The 10,282-nt window shown below is 31.0% G+C and overlaps 1 protein-coding gene across 1 annotated transcript; it reads left to right on the top strand.

Annotated features, from left to right (window-relative positions):
• The first annotated feature begins 632 nt into the window (after positions 1-632).
• LOC124922444 (methyl-CpG-binding domain-containing protein 5-like) lies at positions 633-4,843 on the top strand. Its single transcript, XM_047463173.1, has 2 exons — positions 633-979; positions 4,700-4,843. The coding sequence occupies exons 1-2, from the start codon at positions 656-658 to the stop codon at positions 4,826-4,828; spliced, it is 453 nt and encodes a 150-aa protein (XP_047319129.1). The 5' UTR covers positions 633-655; the 3' UTR covers positions 4,829-4,843.
• Positions 4,844-10,282: the final 5,439 nt, after the last annotated feature.

Here is a 10,282-nt window from a genome sequence, read left to right as displayed (position 1 = left end):
GATAAGGTGAAAGGTTAGAGTTGAAACCAACTTTTCTATTTAATTTCATTTCATGTTTTTTTGACACAAAACTTTATTATTTATTAATTTTATGACAAAATTATATATATTTTGGTGTCATAAATTATTAAAAATGAAAAGTTTAAAAACGAATAAACCTATAATAACAGGGAAATTTGACGAAATGACTTTAAAGATTGGGGTAATGAGTTTCTGACGAGAGCGCCTAATTTAAAATGCGCTGGTGACCACTTTATATTTTTTTTCGAAATTTCCCCTGTCGCGAGACGCAACCGGATGCTATGTGAAAAGTCCACAATGGCTTGTGAAAAGTCTACAATCGCGAGACACAATTTCTTTTTTTATTTAAAAAAAAATTACAAAAAAAAAATTGCGTCTCGCCATTACCGGTTGCGGAAACAAAAAATTGCGTCTCGCCATTACCGGTTGCGGGGTTGGTCTTTAGACTTTTCAAAAAAAAAAAAAAAAAGTTTAAAAAAAAAATGTCACCAGTTAATTTAATTTTATATGCGTGTCAAGTAAGGTGATGTTTAGTATCATCTAGTCAAATTTCCCTACCAAATAAGGATTGACCAGACTGCTCTGAGCTTTCTACTTTATTTCACATATCCCCAATTCTCAATCCAAAATTCCCATGTCGGATCCAACCCTTCCTTCGAACTCTCCGAACCAGCCTATGTCCGACAGTCCAGCTTCCGACGGCGGCGACCCTATTCAGGAGGACCCTCTTCTAAAATCTGGCAGTTTCATTGAACCAACTTTCAAAGATGACCACCCAGCGCGAAACGGCGATGTGCAAAGCCCTAATCCCCTGCATGAAGCTGAACCATCCTCCGCACAATCGAAGCGCCCTTTCAAACCTGTCTCTGCGCCGGAGAGGCCGGATTGGCTGCCGGAAGGTTGGGGATTTGATTTCAGGATCCGAAACTCCGGTGTCTCTGCAGGGACGTATGATAGGGTAACTCACTTTCTTGCTCACTTCAGATTTTGATTTCATTTGCTCCGTCAATTTTATCAAACATTCTTGCATGTTGTCTGTTTTGGAGTTTTTGCTAGTGTTAGGTTTTGAGATTGAAAGGTATTTAGATTTTAGAGTTATTAGATTTAGATTAACAATAACTGAGTTGAGAATCACACTACACTGTTCTTGGTTTCACAGTGTATTAAGTTTTCATTCATTAATGCTTGAAACGTAGCTGGAGATGTTTGATAGACCAAAAGGCATGACCTTAGATTCGTAGAGTCCTGAATGTGTGCAAAATGCGGTTTTATAAACATCTTCTTCCTTAGCTCTGATTTGGTGATAACCAGATCTTAAATCCAGTTTAGAAAATACTGAGGCTCCATATAATTCATCTAACATTTCATCTACAGCTGGAATATGATATTCATCCTTTATTGTTAATTCATTAAACTTACGGTAATCCAAACAGAAACACCAAGAACCATCCTTCTTTTTAACTAAAATCACTGGTGACGCAAACGAGCTAGTGCTTTCTTGTATGAACCCTGACTTTTGCATTTCCGCCACCAGATTTTCAATTTTGCTCTTCTGAATGAATGGATACCTATATGGTCGTTGATTTGGAGGTTGAGCTCCCGGTATCAATTCGATGGCACGGTCCATCTTCTGTTTTGGTGGTAAGTCAACAGGAGGATCAAAGACTTTGCCGAATTGAGTTATTAGGTTCTGGACTATATATTTTCTCCTTGTCGCATACATCTTTCTGTCTCTTTAGTCTCAGTTGTTATTATGTAATAAAATTGACCCACTAAACAACCAAAACCCTTTTATGGTCATCCAATCGACTCTCAGCACCATGTCACATCCTCCCAACTTAATCTTTCGGACGTCCATATTGAAATCATAGTCTTACATTTTCCATGCTAAACCAGAACATATAAACCTACCGCAAATTCTCAATCTGTATGCAATGGTAACCTGTAGGGGAATCGTTTCTTTCAACACACAGCCCAATTAAGTAGTTGTTCCTTCATCAATGAAAGAATAAGTGCTACCACTGTCGATAAGTATTGACTATTGAGACACTCTTCTTCTTGATTTGACCCATAATTTTGAGTGTAGAATTATTCGTCCTTCCATTTAATAACATGTATAGAAATTTCTCCATCGTTGTTTATTACTTCTACGTTGGTCTCCTCCTCTAATGTTAGCTTGTCTTCCAATTGTCATCTGGTCTTTTGATATTGAACAACTATCGATTCAGACAAACATGGTCGCCTGTACATTTACCCTCGCATTGTGCTCTTCTTTCCCTCTTCTGTGCATAGATAAAATCCTCAGGAGGAAGTTCAAAAACATTTTTATATGCGTTCAGTTTGACTATACTGCTTAAATTTCCCTTCCATGGTTGTTTTGGCTGAGTCAAATTTGGAGTGCCCTACACTAACTTTGTTATCTTCTTCGTTTTACCAATCAGGTAGGAATTCGTCTTTGGATTTTGCTAGTTTAATATTTTGTGTAATGAGTTAGGTTCCATAATTTTTAGTAATTTCATTAGCTCATCACTCAATCCTCCCATAAAACATTGAATATTTGAATGTAATAATCTTCCTTCGGTGGTAAGCTTTTAGCTGCAACGAGCGCTCACAATCCACGCCATTCATATATTTAATCTTTCAATGTATCTGTTTGTTTCTATTGATGAAATTCAGCGATAACGTTTTGGTGTCCTGCCTCTTGGATGCCACTAAATTTTGTCAGTAAATTTCTCCGAACTAGGTGTATCATGGTCAATCAGATAATCAACAAACCACGAATCAGCTTCTCCTGCCAAGAAATACGTAGCATAATTCATTTTATCGCTATCTTGTATAGTAAAGTTCGAAAAAACTTGTTAGCCCTACGAATCCAACCTCTCGGATTAGACCCATCAAAACGATCCAAATCTATCATTGGTTGCTTAGTTGCCAATCCTTCAACATAATTTAACGAAACTGATTCTGTATTATGAACCCGAGGCATTGAAGAATTAAACATCGGACTAGAGTTATGTATTTCTAGTTGCTTATCTGGTCTCCTAAACATACCATCTCTTTCTACCTTAATCACAGGTGATACTCTTATCGCTATAGATTGTGAATTCGAAAACTCACCTTTGTCATTTGCATTGTGGTTCGTATTCAAATTTTTTTACTCAAACATCGTAGCTAAATTTGTCTCCATCTTTTCAATCCTATCTCCTATAACCTTCAAAGAATCGTTGATCTGTTTCGCTGTTTCTCGTTGTATTTCTTCCGACTTGGAATTGAATCTGGCTTCTACCTCGTTTAATCGATCGGACATACTTTCCACTGTTTTTTCTGTACTTTTGGAACGAGTGGTAATTGTCATGGCAGCGGTTTCATTCCGAGAATCATGAGCTCTGATATCACTTGTCGTGTTCCTGATGAATCAGGATGCTATCAATGAATCAGAAATTGAACAAGAGTAGAAAGAGATTAGAAATGCAGAAGAAAGAATCGGTAGAGAGGAACTTAAAAGAGATAAAAGATGCCAAGAGCTAACCTTGATGAATTTTTTTAGACAAGAGAGAAATTGGTTTACGTCTATTTCAACTGTCCTCCTTTTCAATGTTTACTAAGTTTTTATTCTATTACAAACTAATTAAAAGTAAAGCAGTTAAAACCTCCCATCATTTGTCGCCATTAGTATACTGTAGTCGCGAACATTAGGTTCACGACAGTTAACTATCAAATACTAAATCAACAAATTAGTCGCCTCTAGTCTAATGATATAAACTGTTGAAGAAGCTCTCACAATCTTAAGAAGAAGAACGGAAAAGAAGATTTTTGTTGGGTGAGTAATTATGCGATATTGTTTGAAGGAGGTACAACCATTTTATGTACTTTAGATGACATATAATGAGGTCTCCATAAGTTATTGTGATAGAATTTTGTAAGTAGGGTATATTTTTTTTTATAATTATCAAAGAATTAACGAGTTTGTATTAATCGACTGGTTGGGTTGAATCTTTATCAAGAAGATGCTTCCATTAATATAGGGATTTAGAACTATGTGTGGTGGTAGGATTGTTGACTCAAAAAAGTTATGTTAGAGAAGTTAGTCAATGATTTGGAAACAATGATCAAATTGTTATAATTTGTATTGTTCATCTATATGCTAGGTCATTCTTCTTTTTAATGTACAAATTTTCTTTTTTAAATATACCATACCACTTATATAGAGATGGATATACCAAGAATCATCTTGTCATTGTTAGAGTGGTCTTGTAATTTTCTACAGGTGTTATTATCCTATTTGCATCTAAATGGTCAAACTATATTTGGTAAAATCATAGAGAAGACTATTTTAGTATCAACTCTATTTTCAAAATTGTATTTCACCTTACTCTTTATTAAAAGGAAAGTTCAAACTTCTAAAGAAGGATTTAGAAGGAATTTTAATTCTCCTCAAATTGTGAAATAATAAAATATTGAAATGAAAATACAATTTGGTATATAGGGTTCATGATTCAAATGAAAATATAATTTGGTATATAGGGTTCATGATTCAAATCCTTAGCAAAGTTGTTGCATTATCCTATTCATGATTCATCTTGTCATAACCATTTGTCTATTAAATTTTGTAAGCCAAACCAGATTTTTTGAAACAAACTAATTTGTTACTTAAATAACTAATATGTGATTTTTGCAGTACTACATCGATCCTGTTTCAAATCGACGATTTAGGTCAAAAAAGGAAGTGGAGCATTACCTTGAGACAGGAATGCTCAAACGACCAACTTTAGACACAGCAGGAAATGTAAGCCTAAAACAAATATAAATTTCTCAACTTTTGTTTCGGTTTTTCTTAATTTATAATTTACACACTGCAGACCCCTACCAGCAACAGTAAAAGCCAAAAAGGGAAGAATATAAAAAGATCTGATGAAGGGAGCTTTGATAAAATGAATGTGCCTGATCAAATTAGATGGTCACTAACTGATGCATCCAATGACAAGTGGTGTGCATTTAGTGAGAATGAAACTATAGTACCGGAATCCACAACCAATGTTTGGCAAGTTTATTATTTATTTGCTTCTAACAAATAGTTGTGAGTGAGTTTAAACTCGTCAAAAATCTTGTATCAATGTTTTATGGATTGACTTAGTTGAACAACTATTATATTAGACTTTATTCGCAAACTAATAATGAATCTGTAGATTTTTTAAGAAAAGTAAGTTGATTTTCTTATGATTGACAAAATGGGTGTTTATTTATTATTTGTTTAATTTGGATAGTAATATATTGTTGCACTTATAATATCTTTTAACATGATTATTTCTTCTTATTATTAATATGAAATTTGATTGTATTAGTTAAGGATACAATTTGAAACTTTCTCGCGATAACCAAACCGAATTACTTTGTTTGAGGTCAATTTTTTCAAATTTAATCGGGATGGGCCTCTGTTGGTATTTGTGTTTATGTCTCGATCTCATTCTGATTTTATCTCGAACATTATAAAACACAATTAAATATATAAAATCATTAATATATTTATTTATTAATTATATTTAATAAGAGTTTAAATTTATTTTTTTATATAATATAAATTTTTAATATATTACAATATATATTATATTAAAAATTCCGTTTATATAATTTTATTATTATTATTAATATATATATATATATATATATAATATATATATATATATATAATACTTAATTTTTAAAGTGTTCGGATTACTGAATGAATCTGTGGTTAATTTGAATATATATGTGAAAGTAATTGGATACTTGGGTCGGATTGTGGATTGACCTATCAATAAACTTAAAATGAACTTAAAATGGTTAAAAATAAAATTATAAATGTTTTAGGTATGTTTCGAATTTGGAACATAACAAAATAATTACAATTTTTTAACCAAGTGTGATTAGGATGTGGTTTGTCGATGGATAATAGGCCGATATCAACTGAAAGTGGTTAAAAAAATATGAATTAAATATTTGATTGATAAAATTGAAAGTGTAAGGTCACAAGATTTAAGGTCACGAGATTAGACGTTCATTCTGGAAAAAAAAATATGTGATGAGATATGTGAGAAAATAAGTTGTTTTACTAAAGTGATTAATATGTGGAATGAGAGCGTTTTATTTTTTATTTTAATATATTATTCGTGATTTATTAAAAATTTTAAACATTGAATACATATTATTTTTATTAAATTTATATTTTTATTTGTATGAATCACACGAGAATCTTCCTAGTATTGTATAAATAATGTCACGCGGATATTCTCTTAAACCGAATCGGACGTCCAAATGGGACGAAAATGATAAATGCAAGCCCGTGGTATTAACTTCTTGTCTATCCCTCTTTTCTTATATCTATGTCTAGATATATTGCCAAATGAGATCAGAACTCACTTTGTTTATGCACCTAGGTAAACAAAATAAATTCGAAAAATTAATAAACTTTTTATTTTTTTTTTCACTTTTAATAAATTAGCACAACTCTATTTTTATTTAGAGATTAACCAGACTCTTAATCATGTTCTTATTTTCATTTAAGATATTTTTTTTTGTTAGTAAGTATGGAATTTACAAATTTGTTCTAAAATATTTTAGGTAAGATTTTTGACCCTTGAATAATTAATAATATTTTTTTACATAATCTAATAAGTTATGATTGTGGATTAGGAAAATTTTGAATTATGAAAAAATTAACTATTTAAATTAAAGACTTAAATGTAAATGTAACCGGTTAGTTTTCTCTAATATTTTTATCTGAAAATACAATATGTTATATATAGAAGCTATTTTGTAAGGTTATATATTTTTTAAATTATGTAAAAAAAATTAATATTATTTTTCATACAAAATTATTTTATAATTAAAATTTTAATTTATGAAAATTTTATATTATAGTATTTACCAAATAAATAATAGCAGTTTTAGATTAACTGTGATCTCAACAATAAGTTCATGAACTTGTTCTACATCTCAATTATTTAAATAAATAATAATAATATTATTATTATTTTTAATTTAAATTTAAATACACTATCACAGTTATTTTATTTATTAAACAAAAGACAAAGTACATTGAAAAACAATAATTTTAAATGATCATTAAAGATCAAATTTTCTATAACCCTGAGAAGTTTACTATCGGAATCGTGCGGTGGTGGTGAGGTTAAATGCATTTCAACATTGGTTTGCATATCAATTATCTTTTTCTAAAATGAAACATTATTTAAAAATATTTTAAAAATACTTGGGAGTTTTTGAAATTGATCATGTAAAATTAATTAATTTTATTTAAATTTTAATAATTCAGAGATTTGTTATAATTAAATGATAACTTGATTTGAAATCCACTTTAAATTAAATAAATATACTTAATCTAAGAAAAAAATATTTATTTGAAAATAGAGCCGTCAAATATTTTTTAAAAAATCAGTAAAACATACGTATATAAGCGTACTTTATACTAGAGTTTCCAAAAAGGGTTCGTTATTTGGTTACGCTCGGGAAAGAGATTTTGCGCTAAATCCTACGCTTCCAATCAAAGACGGTTTATTTATAAAGCATAATTATGTGGCTAACATAAGTTTAATTTATAACATTTATTTCCTTTAATTAGTAGTTTGGGCTCCTAAACAATGATACGTTTAGATTGCGTAAAAAATTGTAAAAAATTATTTAGAAGGGCGTACCTCTAATTGCGTTGATATAAGATTAAGTATAATACATGAAAATATCAGAAAAGTGTTAGAATTAAAATAAATTCTAAACGGGGCCTTAGTCAAAAAATTTGTTCATGAAATATCCCAAAAATATTTTAAAATAATTTTCTGACCTTTCAAAATTATTTGAAAATGGATTTGGGTTCCAAAATTACAAAAATAATTTTGGATTTTGAAAAGTGGAACAAAACAGGCCTTATGACCTGAGTCTTAGGGCTTGGGTCTATTTTTCCCGATCTAGGCTCGGATGAGCTAGGTCTAGACCGAGAGTGGTCTAGATCGGGGCTCATGCCACTCGGTCAAGGGACTAGAGGGTTCGGCCCTAGGGTTCGGGAGGCTCAATCCTAAACTCGAATTGTTCGGTCCTAGGTCTAGGAGGCTCGGTCCCAGAACTAACTTCCTCGGTCGTGATTGCAGGTTTGTATGTTTTAATACAGATCATGAAAACATGATATGTAAGTTGTAAACAACTCATATGGATATAGGGATCATAATCCCTAACCCTAAACACGATCAATCGAGCTCTAGGTCGATCAATTTCTTAACCCGATTTCTAGAGCAAGAATTGAGAAGTTTTGATTTAGGTTATCTAATGGCCTAATTCTTGTTCCAATAGCATTGAAATGATGTTTATAGTGGAACACAACTAAAACAAGAACATCAATCAAGCTTTGTAACAATTTTAAAACTGAAATTCAAACTTATTTTTAAAAAAAAATTCAATTGGATCAAACACGATCGGGATGTTGAGTTTATAATTTGGAAAACATCCTAACATGTTTACAAATATGTTAGGCAACTAATTGAATCAAAATTTTCAAGATTAAAAGCTTAAGAACACCAAATTCAAAATTTTCATATTTTCAAATCAAATTTGGGTTTTTTTGATTAAGGTGAATTGATGAATTCTCTTTCGACATAAAGCTTAGAAATCATTTAGGCCTTATTCTCTTTGGGTATTTTAAAAAATCCATCCAAAATCAATTTTCCAATCAATCACGTCTTAACAATCACATCACTCATTTCATTAACCAAAATACTAAAATACCGTCAAATTTAAATTATCATTTTTTATTTTATTCACATATATCAATACACCCTTTAGGTCTTTTTACCAAAAATAATCATCAATTCCTCAAAATCATCAGCAATCATTACTTTTTTCTCTCACTAGGTTTTTTTAAAAACCCCAATCCGAACAAGCCCTTAGGGATTGATTTTGACTATAGAAAAACAAAATCTAGCCCTAAAAATGATCAATCCGATCGAACTTGAAAAAAATCCAATTTTGAATCACAATTTGAATTTCAGATGAACTAGAAGCTTACTAGTGATTGGAGAACACTCCAATGATGTGTAGGAAGCTTTCCCAAGTCCTAGATTGAAGATTAGATCGCTAGAGCAGTTCTTCAAAAAACTAGTCGCCGAAGTTCTTTATAGATCTCTTCAACCAGGCTATAATTTATGATGTTTGTTTTATGGATTGGAAGATTCACCTAGAGACTATTTATACCCGATCTAAGTGGGTTCCATGGACAAATTCAACTTCAATTTCTCTTCTGAAATTATTCTTAAATGTTTTTGTTTTGTCCTTAGCAACCTAGGTTAGAGTAGCTTTTGAATTCCAACCTTAGGGGTAATGATGATGAGGGAGAGATGTGCTTATGGGTGAATTCTCGAAGGATAAGGACAAAAGATGGCGGATATAAGATTTCTGGAAGGTCGTCGGCGTTGATCGCGGGCTTCCGACGTTCGCGAAGAAGAACAAAACGACGTCGTTTTATTTTAAATGAACGCTCTATTATGTTCCGTTGGTGGCTCGTCAACGATCGGGTGATCATGCTAACGGGGTTAGCGTCCCGTTAGTTGATCCTATGTGGACCCGAGCGCGCACGTGTTTGGCTACAACCGGCATGCATGGCTCCTTCCTAGGCGCTGACTAAAATTTCTGCTGCAACATTTAAACATAATTTCTACCACACATTATTATCATATTTTATTTTTGATATAAGGGTTATTTAAAATCGAATTTTTAACCCTTTTTCGTTTTTCTTCACCAAATTAATACACAAAAATATTTTTTGACAACATAATAAAAATTATGTTAATTTATTTTATTTTTGGGTATATTGGGGTATTTATTTAATTGTTTTAAGCCATAAATTACCCAAATTAAATCATTTCAACCTCTTTTTGAGTTTATTTTGGATAAAATAAATACAATATTTTAACCTCAAATTAATTTTAATTATTTAATTTAATTTTTCTAATTAGGATTTAATTATCACAATAATTAACCTCAATTTAATCTTAATTACCTCCTTTTTGAATTATTTTGAATTATAAAATTCAAAATATTATTTTAATATTATTATTATAAATTGGGGTAGGTTAAATTTTCATGTTTACAATTTTGCTTAGTTAAATATTATTAATTTGTTTTATACAAAATTTTGATAATTTTAACCATCAAATTAATATTTTTATAAACAAATATATAATTTAATAAAATCCCTCAAAGAAGAAACATACCTCCGGTGGGC

Source organism: Impatiens glandulifera, chromosome 1, assembly GCF_907164915.1.
Source record: "Impatiens glandulifera chromosome 1, dImpGla2.1, whole genome shotgun sequence".
Taxonomy (NCBI): Eukaryota; Viridiplantae; Streptophyta; class Magnoliopsida; order Ericales; family Balsaminaceae; genus Impatiens; species Impatiens glandulifera.
This window is presented reverse-complemented; position numbering and strand designations above follow the sequence as displayed.